General features: G+C 41.9%; 2 protein-coding genes across 2 annotated transcripts; one reads left to right on the forward strand and one right to left on the reverse strand.

Moving 5' to 3' along the window:
- The first annotated feature begins 1,507 nt into the window (after nucleotides 1–1,507).
- On the forward strand, nucleotides 1,508–3,197 carry LOC117263447 (uncharacterized). The gene is made up of 4 exons (XM_033636771.2): nucleotides 1,508–1,642; nucleotides 1,723–1,781; nucleotides 1,863–3,073; nucleotides 3,144–3,197. Exons 1-3 carry the CDS (start codon nucleotides 1,620–1,622, stop codon nucleotides 3,068–3,070), a joined length of 1,290 nt encoding a protein of 429 aa, XP_033492662.2. The 5' UTR covers nucleotides 1,508–1,619; the 3' UTR covers nucleotides 3,071–3,073; nucleotides 3,144–3,197.
- Nucleotides 3,198–7,450: 4,253 nt separating this feature from the next.
- On the reverse strand, nucleotides 7,451–13,231 carry LOC117263054 (deoxyhypusine synthase-like). Its single transcript, XM_078175654.1, has 5 exons — nucleotides 13,132–13,231; nucleotides 12,242–12,438; nucleotides 10,015–10,179; nucleotides 8,135–8,256; nucleotides 7,451–7,807 (listed from the first exon to the last, which is right to left on the reverse strand). The coding sequence occupies exons 2-5, from the start codon at nucleotides 12,431–12,433 to the stop codon at nucleotides 7,645–7,647; spliced, it is 642 nt and encodes a 213-aa protein (XP_078031780.1). The 5' UTR covers nucleotides 12,434–12,438; nucleotides 13,132–13,231; the 3' UTR covers nucleotides 7,451–7,644.
- Between the last annotated feature and the right edge of the window lie 6,095 nt (nucleotides 13,232–19,326).

The raw sequence follows: 19,326 nt of genomic DNA on the forward strand, positions 1-19,326 counted from the left end.
GAGTGGAACCTGACACAGAGTGACCTCTGCAAGAGAGAGGCTCTTCTAATGAGTGTTTCCTCCACTTGTCTGTGGGTCAAGGATCTGTGCAGATCGAACAGTGTGCGTCCTTTGTTAGAGCAGCACTGTGGAGATCAGCGTTAAGGCATAAAGTGTGCACTTGTGGAAGTGATGCAGGCAGATTTTGAATTAAAATGAGAGAGATCATCCACAAGGAGAAAAGAGTCACCCGCTATGATGGATAGATCCCATTTGCTGTTTGATTTATGTTCCCCCCCTTCTGTGTTTTGTGAAAGTTTTTGTTTTTAATGCCTGAGTTATCAGGATTGTTTTCGCTGATTCCAGAGGAGAATTTTTTCTTGCTTTTGCTCATATGAATGTTGATAAGCGTAATGGAAAGAATTCGGAAAGGAGGAAACTGTTCCCCAAAAAAATCCTCTGCGCTATTTCCTCTGACAGGAAATTGTGTCTTTGATGTAAGCCACCACACTCATCTGGTCATCGCATGCGAGGTGTCACTCCTTCCTACGGCTGGGAGGAGGAAATTTGCCATGGCCTCTGTGGTTCATGCAGAATGCCCGTGTGAATGACACCGAAGCCCCTAAAAGATGCCAAAATAAGATTGTAAATTTTAATAAATCTGTGTACCAAAAGTGTGTCTGATGGAGGCACATACTGTACTTGGGAAAGTAGGACACCAAGACAGCTCCATTTGTCGTCCACTTGTCGTGCACTTGCGTCATGCTTCCTCTGGCAGCGGGGGAGTGTCACTAATGAACACTATTGACCAAGCACAGTCTGGGATGAAGATTCACACCTGCCAGACTACCTGGGAGTGTGTCCTCAGTGTGTGTGTGTGTGTGTGTGTGTCACCTACACTGACAGTGTAAGGGGTCATTTTCCTGTGGAGCGTCCCACATGGTCTCAGATCAGTCAGTCAGACACAGGAAGCGGATGATATCACACTCACATGCCTGTGACATCATGCATTTTGCTTGTTATTTCTCACAGTTGCATTTGAGAAGCAGAATTGAGATGAAGTTGTGTGACATGTGGGTTGTGGTGTCGGTGTTACAGTATGTGATTTATATCCTGCAAACAGACGGTGGAGGCACGCTGATCTTGATGCGTTGTTTGTCACAGTTAGAGTCGACTGCATCATTACTGCAGTGTGCCGCCTGGGTCTGCTCAGCGTCAGGGGGCGCAGGAGTCGTCATTAATAATGTTAACAAGGCCATCAAGACGAACGTGATCTTTGACAAGGTCAGGTTTGATGCAGAGAGGAGAAATCTCAGCGTGACAAAGTGAGTCTGCTAACGTGTTACTGTAGGTATGTGTGGAGAAAGAAAAGCTCTTCAGAACAAAAGCTCTTTGCATATAAAGACAGATCTGAGTGAACAGAGGTGGCAGAAAATGAGAAAATCAACAGCACTCTCTTCAAAGTCACCCTGAAGCCACAACAGCAGGCACCTGTAGACTATCACTTCATTAAGCAGTGATTGGGCGCAGGCTGCAATAAATGCAGCCTCTCTGCTTCACACACACATGCAGAGCAAAGTAGCTTCAGGGCAGTTGGGCTACTGTTGCTTTGACCTGGCTGTAAACTTTGCCACACAGAAATGGCTTGTGGTGTTTATTTGGGGTAACTTTGTTTCAGTTCTTCTAAGTATGTGTTAAGTTGCTGTTTCATTTCCTCTAATCTTGATGTCTTGTCCTCTGCAGGATCTTCCTGATTTTTGTAGTTCAAGCAGAGCATGTATGCTGTTTGTTGGCTTCACAAGGTGAGCAGAGCGCACATGTGCCACACCACTTTAGTGCTGTGATTTACCAGCTGTGGTTTCACACTCTTGTTTCTCTTACAGCTCAGAGCTCCCAGAGACAAAATGGCAACGCATATGTTGGCTTCTCGCAATGGAACAGTGGACTTGGTGGCAGCTATCCCCAGAATCAACTCAGACAGGCCTCAGTTTCTCCAGGCTCAGCCCAGAGTGGTAGCCTCAACACCAGGACTGCAGTTATCAGTGGTTATGGCCAGGGACTCTCCAGTAGTGGCCACACACAAACTGTTTCACAGCCAGCCAAAAATGGCTATGCTTCAGTCAGGTTGGTGCAGAGCAGCTCGGTGTCAAAACCTAACTGGCAAACGTTTAAGTTACATCGGGTGAATGAACAAAAGTCACCAAAACAGTTTTTTGGCCTTTCTACTGCTATTGCAAGTGGAAGTTCTGTGAGTAAGTATGATCAGAAGAGAACCAAGCCAGCTCAGCAGGATAACTCACGTACTAGCAAGTATCAGTCCAGCAGTTATGCATCTGCTCAGAGTCCTCCTAGGGCAAGCTACTCCTACAAGTCAACGGCACAGAAAGCTCCAGCTGCTGCAAAAACGGCAACCTACCAGTCTTCCAGCCTGTTCAGCAGCGGTGCTCCTGCACCAAACAGAAGCCCCGTAAGGACGAAAACATCAGCCAGTGCCCCTGCTAGAAGAGTGACTCCACGTCGTGGGTCTGACGCATCGAAACCCTCCAGTTTCTCATCGCTTCAAAACCAGGGAACTAGAAACAACCCCAGCCAGACCGGGGCTGGGAAACCATACAGAAGCAAACTGTTTTCTGTGAATGCAGGAAACGCCAAAGAGACCTACAAGCCTACTTCTACGTCCAACATGGCCTCAAGCTATGGAAGTTATGGCCGATCTCCTTCAGTGTCTGATAAACAAAGTGTTTCCACCAGCTTCCAGCCACGTGGTGTGGTGCCCTCAAGTCAGAGGTTGAGCTACAGCAGAAACCCGGTGCAGGGAGCTCATAACCCTCCTGCCTCCGGGAGTCAGCGCTTTGCCCCATCCAAAGTCCACAACATCCCAGAACGCTACGGTGGCTCTCCCATCAGACGGCTGAGGGATCCTGATAACCAGAGGGAAGTGAGTGTGAGGAAGCCACAGCAGACTTACGTGTCTTCCCTGCGGCAGGTGGCTCGGCAGTCCTATGTGGCTCCTCAACAGCAGGCTGCACCTGACAAACCACGGGAAAACAAATGGCAGAGGATCAGGATGAGGCCACAGCTTGGACAGTAGCAGGTGAGTATCTGATCACTTCTTGCCCTTTTTTAAATTTAAACCTGATTACTAATGTGCCGTCTTCCAACAGGTGCAGCAGGTGTCCTGTGAGTTTTTTGAAATAAATTATTTTAAATTTCTTGCATCTTGACTTCATCTCTTGGATGTGTGCTGCTAGAAAAGTGTCTTGATGTAGGCTTGGTGCCATCTAGTGGGTAAAAGATGTGTTGCAAAATGGTTCCTCTAAACCAGTCTTGATGTGCCCAGTGTTGGCAATTCTTTCCAAATAATGGTCTCAACCATACAGCTGAGTGTTTAAGTTGGTGCTATTGCTAGATTGCTCAATGACAGCCTAAACAAAATGCGCCATGCTTAGAGCCAGTCAGATTAAAGACCTCGTTTTCTAAAAGCGCTCTGTCTGAGCACTCTAAAATTAATTTTGGGACTTGTTCAAAAGCAAATTAGTCTTAAAGTGGGACCTTTGACCCTTAACCTGAAACTCTGCTACTGAATGCTGCAAAGGCTGAGACTAGTTTGATAAGGCTTGACTTTCTTGCAAGGGGGGGTTTCTAGAGTATTGTGTGCATTAGACTCCATGTTCAGCACTTAACAGTATCCTGTCTTGTAACTGTCAGACCAGTGTTTGACCTCCTTCTCAAACTTTGCACAAAGGTCCAGTCTCATGCCAGATATCCTCACTGTAAACTCAAGCCAATAGTCCTGATGGTGGCGCTACAGCTAAAGTCTAAAGTTCAAAACTTTGAAAATTCATAACAAATCAACCATATGTGCTACAACTTTCAAACTGTAGCCCCAATACTGAAGAAACTTTTTGTAAATTTAAACCTATTAAAAATTATGTAGTTCATCAGTTTTTCAAACTGTAAAACTTAAACTTATCTCCTCCCACAATTTTTGCTCAATTGACACCAAACTTGCTACAGAGCTTCTTCAGACTGTCCTACAAAAACGTTTCTCAGATTTCAATTATCAAAAATTGAGCCTACAGTGCATCAAAATGTTTGACTGTAAACATACATGCAAATTCTTTCTAAATCTTCAATGTTCATGAAGAAAATGACAAAATTCTAGAGTCATGGTAGATGATGTGTGGCAAATTTCAGAATTTTATCTCAAACTGAATTTTTGACAGCATTTTGAATTTTGCTCTAATGTGACCAATTGGAGTCAATGTAAAAATGGCAATTTTAAACATCAGTTTTTCACTTATGGAGCAAATCAATTATTGTTACAAACAAATTACCAACATCTCCATGCTGTCTAGATGCAATATGTGTATTTTCAGATTTTTGTCTTAATAACTCAATTTTTTTTTTTTTTTTTACAGTGGTTTGAAATCTGCTTTTCCATGCATGGACGGCTGCTAAACCTGCACGTCTGGCTTAGTCAGTTTGTGAAGCTACACATGAATCGTCACTGCCTAACTAGGTCAGTGAGATAGAAATTCTTAGTCTCAGAGGTTGTGAGTTCAAGCCTCAGCTGATGCAAAAGGCAGATTGTGTTGCTAAATTCCTAAATGTCTTCCAATTCTTCTGCTTGTTGCTCAGAATTGCCTAACAATGCCCGGACCCGACCCATCGCTGCGCAGCAGCTATAATTTTTCTTGTAGTTGAACTCAAGCTAATGTGAAGTAAAAGGGCACTGCACTGATATTTGAACCAAGTGTGTTGAATACCAGTCAACCACTCAACCTGAGCTGTGATATTTCCTTAAAGTGGTGTAAAGCATGGGCGTCAAACATGACACGCCAAAGGGTCCACTCCAGCCCTCTAGATGACTTTGCACACCTAGGGCTGTATTTGGTGAATAACTTTGTCTCATGGTGTGAGCTGAACCACCTGCAGCTCAACACAACAAAGACAAAAGAGCTGGTGGTGGATCTGAGGAGAACGAGGACACCAGTGACCCCAGTTTCCATCCTGGGGCATAACGTGGACATCGTAGAACACTACAAGTATCTGGGTGTGTTCACTGACAATAAACTGGACTGGACTAAGAACACTGAAGTCCTTTACAAGAAGGGACAGAGCCGCCTCTATTTTCTGAGGAGGCTCCGCTCCTTTAACATCTGCCGGACTATGCTGAGGATGTTTTATGAGTCTGTGGTGGCCAGTGCTATTCTGTTTGCTGTGGTGTGCTGGGGCAGCAGACTGAGAGTAGCCGATGCCAACAGACTCAACAAGCTGATCAGAAAGGCCAGTGACGTTGTGGGGGTGGAGCTGGACCCTTTGACAGCAGTGTCAGACAGGAGGATGCTGTCGAAGGTGCGGGCGATACTTCAGCATGGCTCTCACCCTCTCCACAACGCTCTGGTCGAACAAAGGAGCACTGAGGAGACTGATTGCTCCTAAATGCACCACTGAGCGCCACAGGAAGTCATTCTTACCTGTGGCCATTAAACTGTACAGCTCCTCCCTCTGATGATCGGACTCATTTGGCTTTTTATAAAACAAAACACACAATATAATTACTCATTCTTATTTCATTTATAACGCTACAACCATTCCATTGTATATATTTCAGATTGTCTACTTTACTGTTTTATTATTTATTTTATTTTATTGTCTACTTTAATATTTTATTTTATTTTAATGTCTACTTTAATATTTTATTTTATTTTAATGTCTACTTTAATATTTTATTTTATTTATTTCATTGTCTATTTTAGTATCTTATTTATATCTTCATCTTTATCTCTTGTTTCCATTCATGCTGTATTTCTATTTCTACTTTGCACGGAGCATTGGAACAAAAACAATTTCCCCACGGGGATTAATAAAGTATTCTGAATCTGAATCTGAAACATTCTGCGAATACTCAGAGCTCCTTACTAAGCCTTAAAACCTTGGCGTCATTTAGGAAAGTTCTCAGCAACTCTGAGCAAGGCAGGGACAAACTTGTACCTTAGTGAGGAGGTGTGGTTGACTCTGTTGCAAGGTATGATGCAGACCTTAACAGATGTGATTGGTTGTCACAGACACACCCTTTTGTGAGCCTGTAAGGTGTGGACACCCAGTGGATGTGAAATGAACTGACTGTGAAAGTGTCATTGTTAGTGTGGTCACTCTGCTGATGGAAGGTTGAGAGACTCAACTCATCACTGATGCACTGTTGCATTTTTTCCAGTTTTCCAAATACCTTGTGTTGTGAACTCTTATTTCTGGCGTTATAGCATTAGGTGGGAAATGTGAGTATGAGACTGACCACAAACATTCTCCCTGCATGATCTAATTGTATAGCATTTCACTAACTCACTGCCGTCCAGTGTTTAGAGAATATTTCTCCAACCTTTGTTTCCACCATTTTCTCCCGTTTAAGAAACTCTCAAGCCTCTTAAAAGTTCTCGTCTCTACTCAAAGTTTTCACCTTAGGACCTCTCTTAAGGTCTAAGATGCTTTGTGAATGACTTATCTTTACAAGGACCTAGTCTTTTAAGGGGAAATTCTAAGAATTTCATCTCTAGGAGCAACCCTTTGTACTTGCAGGCTTTGTGAATACAGCCAAATTTTTAAAGGGATTGATATTTATAGGTTATTATGCAGTGGTTTTAGTGGTCTGGACCACCACACTAAAATGAGTTTGACAGAAGATTACAAAGAGACATCAGCCAAAAGATCCCGCTGGTGTCAAAGAGAACATTTCAGTCTATTTTTGAACAGGCTACTCTATGTGAAGCCAATAAGATCATCAATGACTCCTCATGTTCTGGGTACAGAGCACAAGCTGCTGCCCTCTGGTGGGAGATTCAGAGCACCTTGTTGCAGACTGAACAGGTTTAAAAATTAATTTATACCTCTGTCTATAAATCTTTTACTGGCATTGGATTATTTGTATTTTATAGGGGCATTTTTAGCGTATTATGTTATTCATTTATCTTTTTGCGTTTGTTCTTGCTATGTTGGGTATAATGTTGATTTGTCTCTGTACTGTGTTGTGTGTTGTATTTCTGAGGCTGCAGTATGGGTGCAGGGCCCAAGACAAATTTCCTACACTGTAGGTCTTGGATATAACTCCATCACCATCAATTTCTGCATTTGGCTTCAAATTACTGAATATAAATCAGTTTATTTTGCTCATCTTAAAGTTAAACTGACAATTATCTAAACACAGACCTGTTCTGTACTCAAACCAGAGCAAAGGAATAGATGTTACTGAGTTAAAAGGCAAGTGTGGTGACTCATTTTGCAAAATGTAAATCTGTCTTTTGCAGCAGCGACACCAACGAGAGGGAGTTGTTTTCTGTGATAAAACAATTTTGGGGACGCTTAATATCATAATTAGCTGAACAAGGCCACTCAGGAGCTCAGCAGAGAGAACAGGACAATCGGAAAGAAAAATCTGTAAATTCCAGACACAAAACAAATATAAAAATGTTGTGGGTTTTTTTTAATGCATTTTGGCAACACCCTGTGGTCACATCAGTAAACTACGGTTCAGTGAGGCTGTTGTGTTTCTGTAAATACAACATGCCCAGTGTGATTGCAGATGAATATACATTTTTCTCCTGTATTTTTAGTGATGTGCAGCCAGTGAACACATATAAACCACAGTAACCATAAAGTTCAATCACCTCAGAAAGACTGAACATTACAACCTTTGTTCTTCTGCAGAGCTGCTGTATTAGACCACAATAGTTTTAGCCAAGTGTACCTAACAAACAGAGTAGGTTTGAGAGAGAAAATAAATTCATTAAATATATTATAGTTTTCATCAGGCATCAGAACATTTCCTTGCCTGACAGACGAGAAATATTAATATCATACTCCTCACAATAATGCTGATAGCATAAAAAATATCTGACACTAAAATAGCATTTTTGAGACAGGCAAATCAGGAGAAAATGAACTTTGGTCAAGACATGTCTGCGTCTCAGCAACCCACTCCGCGTATACCATTTCATTCCACTGGGGCAGCTTGTAATGTGTTATCGTTTGTTAGCTTTGTTAGCTTCGGTACAGGCTCACTAGCTGCAGTGTTGTTAAAGGCAAAACTCCTTTTCCTAATTTCATAAAGCCAAATTTGCTAGATGTCATATTCTGATCATCAGACATGTTCTCTGACCTGTTAAGGCCTTTTCTGTACAGATCCTTGCCAGGCAGGGTAAAGTCTCCCATGTAAATCGGGCCCATGCACTTGATCAGGTCCTCCTCTATACCTCCAGCTGTGGTCACCAAGACATCCACCTACACAGAGAAAGAAGAATATTGTATTAGAGAGCAAATGTAATGTGTAATATGCTGTTTTGAAGTACAGTACGTGTCAGAGCGTGTAGCTTAGATTTAGATCGTTCTAATGTCTCATGTATCTGAAGAGGGTCGTACCCATAGATGATATACAGAAGTGGAAGCCAGTGCAGAAATGCCTTAAACCTGCATTCTTTCTAATGACCAGCAGGGGACAACTTGACAGGTTACAAGAAGTCTATGAGAAAATTATTTATTACCTTGGAAATCATTTACCTAATGAGTTTATCGGTAGTTTCAAATCTTCTTCAACACAGCATGATGTTCACTTTGTAAAATATGGTCCCATTTAGGGTAAAATAGATGATCAAGCAGGGTATGAGCTACCTTGTGATTGACAACGTCATCGGTTGCTTAGTCACAGAAAAAAAAAAAAAGACTGGACCATGTCTGACTTTAATTTGAAAGGACAGACACAGGAAGTGTCCACGCTCAGCAGTCAAACAGGAGTTTCTGGTACCTGCGGTTATTCCACAGGCTAGTTAATAACATGTCGGGCAGGAAATCCAAAGTGTGGGATCATTTTGAGAAGGTGAAGGACGAACCCAAGGTGATATGTAAACTCATCTTCATTGGTCGACTACAAACATGACGTATCATCTGAAACATGGAAGTAGCTACATGCCCATTAGCCCACAGCGTCATTAACAGGCGGCTCGCTCAGTGTGTGACGTGCACTTGGAGATAAAATATAGGCCTATATTAATGAAGGTTCATTAGTACGGTTTTGTATTTCTCTGTAATGTAGCACAGTGTTAACAATGTTACTGATACTATTCTTTCTCACACCTTCAACTCTAACCACCAAAATATATCATTTAATAAGCTAATTAAATTAATATTGTAAACATGCGGACGACTAGTCAACTAATGGCCCTAAATGATGACTATTGGTCGACTAGGAGAATTCTTAGTCGGGTAGTCTGGGGCCGTTTTGGTAAGGAACCGGAACCAGGGCGAGAGAGACAGGATCCGGAATTTGATGGATGCGCCTTTCCGACAAAATAAAAGCACCAAGCTAATAAAAATGCGGTGAAACTTTTTAATTTAAAGAATATAATTTACAAGAAAAGCCCCAAGCCATTAAGTTAACCTTTTTCTTTTATTGTAAATCGATGGTGTGCCAGAATTTAAAGTTTTACTTTGGTGAACACTTTTACTTTGGTGAATTTGGTGAATTCCGGATCCGCTCTCTAGACTGGAACCAGAATCCAGACAAAATTCAGAGTGAATGGAAACCAGGCTCTAAGCCGTACGTGAAGAGCCTGGTGACGCGAGGCTAAGTCGGGGGCAGGCCTAGAAGCGGAGCAATGTATCTATTGGACTGCGTTTAAATAGCCGTGAACCCCAAAAGCATGAATCCCAAATAATATTAGAGTTAACGTATGGATGTACCTTGCTTACCAAGCTAGCTAGCTAGTGCTAGCATTAGCTGATAACTTAGCATGCTAGCACTAGCTGGTAATCTGTGTTTAACCATGGACTGTCCACAGACTCTGGGTCAGATCCACCCCTCGCTCCTCCCCAGCTCCGCCCTATTGTCTGAATTATTTGTATATTATTAAAAATTATTTGTACAATTTTTGGTCCAAATATGGTCACTTCTGGCTCCAAAAAAAGAAGATGGCAATGACCAAAATGCCAACTCGAAGTTTCATAGTCCACAAACCAGTGGGTGACTACAGTCTATAGTCGTACCATTTGGTGTTCAGCGAGGTAGCGGATATTCTCCCTGACTCCACAGCTGATGAGATTTGACGTGTAACCGAGGAAGATGGTGCAGCCCCTGAGGCAGGGGCAGGTGGATGGATCCTCCTGATTTTTTCCATTCACCAAGTTCCCTGGTTGCTGACGCTTTTTTATCTGTAAATGTGGAGCAGACAGCAGTTCAAGTTCAATTTTTTTTCAGAACACAATTTCAGAAATCACTTTAAAATGCTTTGCAGGTTAAAAATAAATAAGTAGATGCACACACACATATGCTTAACAAATTTAAAGCTTAACTAAACAAATGAAGAAAAAGAAGACTTGTGCAAAACTCAAATCAGAAGTCACTGTTCAACACTTGATGCTTCCATTATGAGATCTGGATTGATTAATATTTTCTATTATTTTTTTGTCTGCCACTCAGAAATTTTATCTGCTACTTCTGAAATCTATGCACTAAATGAAGTCATTCAATGTAAAGAATTACGTCATTCCATTGTTTTGCAAATCACTAGTGAGTCTCAAGTCTTTGCACTCAAGTCCCAAGTGCTAAATACTAAATCAAATATTACATATACAAAAATCATGGATGCAAGTGTGACTGACCTTAATCATATAAAAAGTACTGCTGACTTTCACTTTCATAACATTTAGCACAATTAACCACAGCAGACTGAATTTCTCATCACATATCAACGTTTGGTTTTCACGCCCACATACGACGTGCAAGGTACCCTGGGTGTGTTGGTTGTTGTAGTTCTGGGACACCGTGTCAACTTCAGCCTGTTACATGCATTGTCTTCTTTCAAAATACACTTCTGTTGTCACAGGAAATTTAATATTTATATACAGTCTCTTTCAAAATAAAGGCACGACGTCTGTACAACAACACGAATTGACGATTTTTTTCCTTCAACAACTAGTATGTGCTTAGGTTTAGTAATAAGAACAGGGTTTGGCTTTTTTAATCTTATGAGCCGCGAATACCGTGAACTGTGAAATATTTTCAATCAATCAATCAATCAATTTTATTTATAAAGCCCAATATCACAAATCACAATTTGCCTCACAGGGCTTTACAGCATACGACATCCCTCTGTCCTTATGACCCTCACAGCGGATAAGGAAAAACTCCCCAAAAAAACCCCTTTAACGGGGAAAAAAAACGGTAGAAACCTCAGGAAGAGCAACTGAGGAGGGATCCCTCTTCCAGGACGGACAGACGTGCAATAGATGTCGTACAGAACAGATCAGCATAATAAATTAACAGTAATCCGCATGACACAATGAGACAGAGAGAGAGAGAGAGAGAGAGAGAGAGAGAGAGAGAGAGAGAGAGAGAGAGAGAGAGAGAGAGACAGAGAGAGAGATGCAGGTAATGACAGTAGCTTACAACAACATTATTGAAAGTAATAATATTATAGTTATAGTTCTGGCTACTGTGGTACAATATGTTGAAAGTATGTATTAATATCTGGCAGTATACATGTGTGACAATAGTCATATGTGTATAATAACAGTAGAAGTATGACTAATGACTAATGATGGCAGCAGCAGCAGGAGGCAACTGGCAGGACCACGGCAGCAGCACAACCACACACGTCACGCTGTCCAGGCACCGCTGCGATATGAGTTAATCTGAGAGACAGTGGAGCACAAAGGCTCCGGAGAAGAAGCCGAGTTAGTGACATCCAGAATGGCCGAGTTAGCAAGATGCAGTGATAGAATACGAGAGAGAGAGAGAGAGAGAGAAGGAGAGAAGGTGCCCGGTGTATTATATTATTATATGATCTTGTTTCTTAGTTCCTGTTAGTACACGTGCTGCTGCATTCTGAATTAGCTGGAGAGTTTTTAAGGACTTACTAGAGCTACCTGATAATTGATAAGAGTTACAGTAACCCAGCCTAGAGGTAACAAAAGCGTGGACCAATTTTGTTAAAAGATGTATCTTCAACTATGCATGCACTCTATATACATTACACAGCTAGCATACAGCTATGCAGAAAAACTTTATAAATAGAGCTATATTACATTCATCAATCTATTGCCTAATTTGTTTGTATGCTAACGTAAAATTGTGCTGTCTGTACATATATGCATGTTGTAAATTAAGCGTAACAATGCCTGAGGACATGATGTTACCTGCAGCAGCAAAGATAACAACATAAAAGTCTCTAAAGAATTTGAAGTTCTCCTTGTGTAGCACCCATCTTCTCACCATGTTGTTAATCTCCATGACAGCTCTGCCAAAGTGGGAAGCCTGGTAACCTGTGTTGAGAAAGGACTGCAGCAGGGCGTGGTGGTTGATTCCTTGGTTAAAGTCGTAGCCCTGGACCGTTGGTGTACCCTTTGGTAAGGGGTCAGTGGGTCTACAGAGCTGCGTAGGTAGTGGGTGGTTATGGTGTGCCATTTTGTCTGAAAGAACAATAAGATACACCGTCGTAAATAATTCCTTGAAGTTGAACATCTATAGTACTTCAAGGCAAATGGGTTAGTTTCCATTAAGGAAATGCAACTCAGAGAATTTTCAGACAGGTGTAGCTAGATGGCAGGCGGCCATGTGTAATCACACTGCCACACCTGATAAGAGCCTGGAGGATCTGAAGCACTCGAGCACACCAAACCAGCACCAAGGAATTAGTTGCAACAAAGGCGTACTGTTGCTTTACCTCATGTCACCTGTGTCTCAGCCAAAAAGTTGCTCTTGAACGCACCGCATTATTCATTACGATCATTATCTGTCGTATTCATTGTATTTATAACTGACAAAAAAAGAGCTAATACAAGACAAACACATATAAAAAACTTAGCAAACAAACAATAATAAATAGCATAAAGTGGGAGAATACAGTATGTACAAATTTGCACATTTTGTCTTCCTGTTTTTGTATTTCACCCAGATGCCTTTTCATTTAGCCTTATGCTAATGCTTATGCACATTAACTAATTAAGTGTCTGGTTTAATTCCTTCAATCCAGGACTGAAATATCAAAAAAAGGTAAACTGTACTGTGTATTATTATTATTAGAATGATAAGTATTAAAAATCTGTCATGCTATTTAGAACAACACTGCTGGTCTCTTTCATGAAGGTAGATTATAAAATTACCTGTTGTTGACAAAAAAATCTCTTGACAAAATACATCCGTGTGATTTTGTCAATGCGCCTTTCCCATTAAAAAACACGGACACCTGCTGCATTAATTTATAGGACCAGGAGGGTGGAGTGGCAGGTAGAACCGGAGCTGCAGTTGGCTCTGCCTGTTTTGGTAATTACATAAATGTATGTGTGTGTGTTTACATGTGTTTAAACCTGTTTGCATTTGCTAAATGGAGTGAAGAGAGGCCTTCTCTAAAACAAAACGTTTGGTGACATACCATCTTTTAATGCATCCCTTGGTTGTTACTCAGTCCATGACCCTCTCACTGAAGAAAGAGACTGTATGTAAATGGTTAATTTCCTGTGACAACAGAAGTGTATTTTGAAAGAAGACAATGCATGTAACAGGCAGAACTTGACACAGTGTCCCAGAACGTCAACAAGGGTACCTTGCATGTCATATCTGGACATGGAAAGTCCATGACCAAACGTCAATATGTGACGAGATCGGAGTGACAATGTGTTGTTTGAACTCCTTCCTTGCACCATAGACTGTTATAAATGTAGATTTTCTAGAAGTGCTTTCATGCACAGTACGCTCCTACAGTAAATATACATTTCTGTCTATGTTGATTTGTTTTACCCTCTTTTTTTGTTGTTGTTATTAAACTGCCTGGGGCCTGTTGTTCGAAAGTAGAATTAACCAATCCAGGATATGTGGAAAAGCGAGGCTGGACAAAGTCTCATAAGTCCATCCTGGCTTAATTGGTTGTTCGAACGGCAAGCTAGGCTGAGGAGGAGCGGTTATGTCAAGCCAGGTGTAACTTATTCAGGTGAGTGCGCATCCACAGCTTTCTTAAATAGACCACATGCGTCGATCACAGTTTCACTGATGCACCAATGGAGAGGACACGTGCGGCTTACTTCTCGCCCAGTGAGCAGCGTGTCATCATGGACACTTATGAGAAGGTTCAACACAAAATAACTAAAAAAAGGAAACAGCAGCAATTATTAAGCAGAGGGAAAATGTGTGGCAGACACTTGCGGACCGACTGAATGCATAAGTATGCTAATCTAAAAATATACACTTGCTGCGCAAATGAATCTGTCAATTACAATTAAAGTTCCCTTCACAAATTAACCGTTGTACACACTACATAATGTATAAGAAGTCAGTGCTGTGGTGCTCATAAAACATATTTGTAGCATGACACAGATGCTGAACAGCCTGACAGCCTGCCTGGAAATATAGTGAGTATTGCCAATTGCTGTGCTAATAGATATGTGTTTTACAGAATTCACAAACTGTCAGACAGCTATATGCAAGTCATCTGAGGAAGCAGATAGGGCTGGCAGATGTCAAGCTCCAGTGTGAAAAGAGAAAGCTGCAGGACATGGAGCTTGACAGACAAATAAAAAAAAAACTTGGAACTTCGAAAATTAAGAAACTACAGAAAGAATTAAGTGACTTTAATGCACACTGTAAGCATGACTGTGATGCAATGTATTAATCAATGTTATTTCTCTCTGTCTCTCCACAGTTCAAAGCAGACACTGACTGATTACAGTATTTTTCATCTAAATAAAATGAGGTCAAAGAATATTGTGGTTTCATCTTCCTGTTGTCATTCATTAATGTAAAGTACACTGGAGTTACTGGTCCAGTTAACTGGGAATGTAATTTGGGAAGGTCATACAGATGTGAAACTTAATAACCACTAATTGTGTGCTATACGCCTCCTTGTATGTGTATTCCAACAATTAATCCTTTTATTGATGAGGATATGTGCATGTCAGAGTATCCTTGGGCAAGATGCTGAACCCCAGATTACTCCCAATATTGTAATGTAATGGTAGACTGACGGCCTTAGTGTGTGTCTTAGAATGGGTGAGTGAGCAGGTGCACACTGCTTAGCGCTTTTATCTTAAGCGCTTTATAGCTACTATGTAAAAATAAAAAATTATAATAAAATCCTGCTATAAGCAGCTATTTAATAAAAACTGCAAACAAAGCAGCTATTTTAACAACCCCCTGCTATAAAAGCAGCTATTTAAAGAACGAGAAACAAAAAAACAGCTCTAAAACCATCAGTATGACCGTCATTGCACGACTCCCTGCTGTGCGGTGCTGGGTTCTCGGACCCAGCAGTCTGCACAGGTAGCGGATCCCATCCCCCGAAAAGCGGTACCGCTCATACAGGTGGTCGTCATGGTGGAGCAACGGGTCCGACCTGTCCCGCAGCACTCGCTCGCGTCTAAATGCTCTGCGCACAATAAGTGCCTCTTCCTCTAGTCCTGCAACCTCATTCAAAAACGGACACGCCATTGTGAAGGAAGAAACACACACATGTCATGTGCATGGGACTTTATATATTGCCCTCATCACTGACTTCATTGAAGACACCTGACGATGCTTATTGCTTGATTGATTGATTCTTTTAATGACCACACAGCCAGGCTGATGGAATTTGTTTCCAGTGGAGCTCACTGATACAGGTTCCAACATAAAGGACATTAAACATAGTCTATAACATAGGCCTAGATATACAGACAAACATATTATCACACGAATAATTAGGCTATGACAAAAAGAATGTTTTAAATGTTAACTGTTGTTGTTGTTGTTGTTTTTTTTATTGTAGGCTTAATGTATTTTGTTAAAAAATGAGGCAAATACGTACATAAGAACATGAAATGACGGTAAAACACACTGATTTCAGATCGCATTGACAGCTGACTGGACAGATAAGGCACCAGGCTAAACTAAGCCTGGTTGTGCACAGAATAAATCTCCATGGCAACATATGTGCCTCTGCTTTCGAACAACCGAATCAACGCTAAATTAAGCCAGGATAACCAACATATCCCGGCTTAATCCCTTATCTAGGTTTCGAACAATAGGGCTCAGGACAAAACCTTAGAAAAACATGTGTAAATGTTTATTTTCTGTGATATTGTAAGTAAGGCTTCATGTTATTGTCCGATCCAGTTGAGCTTACAGATCCCAGCTCCAGTCACCTGTGGCATTTTTTTTATAAGAAAATATTTGGGCGAAGAAAAACCTCACCTTTCAAATGAGACTGTGTATGTACATGTAGTAAAGATGGAACAAGAGCAGCTTTAAATATACACTGGGTAGATCTTCAGGCTGATTTTACAGGATGCGTAAGAGGATAAAAAGTATAAAAGCATTCTGAGAATGTGTGGGTTTGAATATTGTCACATATACTCCACACAAAGCAAGCAAAATAAGTTGACAATCAAAATAAAATGCTGCCGGGCAACTGTAAGATTAGAAACATGTCTGAACAGTGGACCAGTTTGATTGGCACGATCAGACGAGTTTGTCCGAAGGCTGTCCGTGTATCATGTAAACAGGTTACAGAGAAAAACAGACTGATGATACAAAGCGCTGTGGGAAATGAAGACACAGTTGTGGGTGTTGTGACTAAAAAAATTGTATCTGTAGGGACTTGTAAGCAATTAAAATTATGAACTCAGTAACGAGGCATGTACACCGGTGGGTGTGCGTTTCGCAGCTACAACAGTGGTTTCAAACTTGGTGGAAATACCAGTTTGCGGTAGGAAGGTTACAGATATATCTTATTTACTGTTTGCCCACAGACAAATGTTACTGAAGTAGTATCACCAGAAGAGTATGTACAGTGTGTTATCATTTATTGTCTGGTGCAACTTGCAAAAATGTGAGTATATTTTTAACACAAATGCATGTTGTCCTGTAGACGGGCACGTGCACAGATAGACCTCACATGGTGCTCAAGCACCTGCCCTTTTGCCCTCTGTCTCGAGTGCCCTTTTTGCAAGACACGTTTTTCTATTTCTCTCAGTAATTTCATATTTAGCTCAGTCAGGAACACTTCAGCCAAAGAAAACGTTATTTCCATTTCCACTGTTCTGGGGCCTCTCTGGCAGAGGGCGAAAAGAGCACACCTCTCTGCCCTTCCACGCACAAACAAGGAAAGCCTAAGGCAGGGAGAGCAGCAGCAAAGACCCCCAGGAACAGAACAGAGCAGCATCAATGACAAACAGAAATGACATATTAAGTCTGAGTATGAAAAGGAGGAGCTGGGGTGGAGGCAGGTTGCAAAGCAGCTTGCAGAGGAAGCAGCAACAGTAGGCAGGCCGGAGCAGTTTAAATAGGGCGCCCTGAATGAGTTTCACCAACTGGGGCGATATCAGATCAGCTGATAAAGACGCGTCACAACCACCACCAAGTGACACTTCTGAGGCGGAAGTTTCCACTGAAACATGTCAAGGTGTGTAACATCCTAACATGTCTGAGATAAAAGAACAGCTAAAGTCATTATCAGAAACTAAAGACATAATGAACACCATTGAACTATTAATTTGAACTAAGTTTATATCTCCCACACTGTGGCAATAATATTAATAAATAAATATGACAATCGCTCTGTGGATTTCATCCTGGTACCTAACAGCAGTCAGGGTACTGTTGGTTATGACATGAAGGTCTGTGCCTCCCCAGACCATCACTGACCCACTGCCAAACCGGTCATGCTGGACCATGTCACAGGCAGCGTAACGTTCACCACGGCGTCTCCAGACTCTTTCACGCCTGTCACATGCGCTCAGTGTGAACCTGCTCTCATCTGTGAAGAGAACAGGATGCCAATGTCGGACCTGCCAGTTCTGGTGATGCCAGTCAAGCTGCATGGTGCTGGGCTGTGAGCACAGGTCGCACTAGAGGATGTTGGGCCCTCATGCTACCCTGGAGTCTGTTTCTGACAGTGTGGTCAGAAACATGCACACCAGTAGCCTGCTGGAGGTCATGTTGTAGGGCTCTGGCAGTGCTCCTCCTGTTCCTCCTCACACAAAGGAGCGGATACTGGTCCTGCTGCTGGGTTGATGCCCTTCTACGGCCCTGTCCAGCTCTCCTTATGTAACTGCTGGGCTCCTGGTGTCTCCTTCATGCTCTTGAGACTGTGCTGAGAGACACAGCGAACCTTCTTGTATCGATGTGCCATCCTGGAGGGGCTGGACTGCCTGTGCAACCAGATTGGGCTGCAGGTGCCGCCTCATGCTACCAGTAGTGCCAAGGACACTAGCAGAAGACCAAACTAGAGAAGAATCAGTCAGGAAGGATAAGGAGAGAGCAACTGTCTGTGGACACCACATGTGAAACCATTTTCTTTTGGGGGTTGTCTTGCTTTTGCCTCTCCATTGCACCTGTTGTCACTTTGATTTGCACCAAAGCAGCTGAAACTGATTCCCAATCACTTGAGCTTCCTGAATGGACAGACTGATATCCCTGAAGTTTAACTGACTTGGTGTTATACCAATAACATTTTGAGCAAGTGGGCCAATTAAATTTAAGAAGTTGTGCAGAAGTAAGTGCACCAGTACAGTTGTACCACAAATCCAAAACATTTTGACACTCGTGCTCTGATAACGTGCTGTGGCAGTTTTATATGTGTCAAGCCTCAGACTGTTGCGCCCTTGCTTTGAGGCAAACGACAATTTACTAGTAAATAAGGTCAGTGAAATAATGTCTACACCCTTTAGGGTAGTGCCTGTTGTGACGATTGACATTGATTCATGCAGAGTGTTTTTGACAGTGAGGTGCAAATGACAGAAAGAAGCTGGCTTGTTGCCTTCTAACTAGTCTATCGAGATAATCAGGCTTTCAGTCAGAGATGTTGTGTGTTTTTTATTTCACATTTTCTTCCTCCTTAAAACTTGGCGCCTACATTCCTCACAATGCAACACGGCCGCGTCTAGCAAAGATGACGAGTGCGCTGCAGAGGTCGGGTGAGTTCGCCTCTTTTTATGCCCTAATGTTTTCAGGTTGTTGGTCCATCCATCCCATTCTCGTAAACGCAATATCTTAGGAACATCCATCGTCCAACATCAACACATCCACTTGGAGTCAACGATGATCTGATTAGATTTTGGTGGTCAGGTCAAAGGTCGAGGTCACTGTGACCTCGTCCGTCTCATTCTGGTAAATTCGGTATCTCAGGAACGCCTTGAGGGAATTTCTTTAGATTTAGCAGAACTTCCACTTGGTTCAAAGATGCACTGGTTAGATATTGGACATCAAAGGTCAGAAGACAAGGTTGCTGTGTCTGCTCGTGTCCATCTTATTCTTGTAACCACAATATCTCAAGAAGGCCTTCAAGAAATTTGGTTAAATTTGGCATAAGAGTCCACTTGGAATTTGAT

This window comes from Epinephelus lanceolatus, chromosome 16, assembly GCF_041903045.1.
Source record: "Epinephelus lanceolatus isolate andai-2023 chromosome 16, ASM4190304v1, whole genome shotgun sequence".
NCBI classification, from domain to species: Eukaryota; Metazoa; Chordata; class Actinopteri; order Perciformes; family Serranidae; genus Epinephelus; species Epinephelus lanceolatus.

Excerpts from the sequence above, each read along its gene's own strand:
- LOC117263447 (XM_033636771.2), top strand. The coding sequence starts at position 1,620 with ATGGCTTGTGGTGTTTATTTGGG. Across the intron at positions 1,643-1,722 it reads GCTTGTGGTGTTTATTTGGG|GATCTTCCTGATTTTTGTAG; the intron begins GTAACTTTGTTT and ends TGTCCTCTGCAG. Across the intron at positions 1,782-1,862 it reads CTGTTTGTTGGCTTCACAAG|CTCAGAGCTCCCAGAGACAA; the intron begins GTGAGCAGAGCG and ends TTTCTCTTACAG.
- LOC117263054 (XM_078175654.1), bottom strand. The coding sequence starts at position 12,433 with ATGGCACACCATAACCACCCACTACCTACGCAGCTCTGTAGACCCACT. Across the intron at positions 10,180-12,241 it reads TCATGGAGATTAACAACATG|ATAAAAAAGCGTCAGCAACC; the intron begins GTGAGAAGATGG and ends CCACATTTACAG. Across the intron at positions 8,257-10,014 it reads ACCTCGCTGAACACCAAATG|GTGGATGTCTTGGTGACCAC; the intron begins GTACGACTATAG and ends TTCTCTGTGTAG.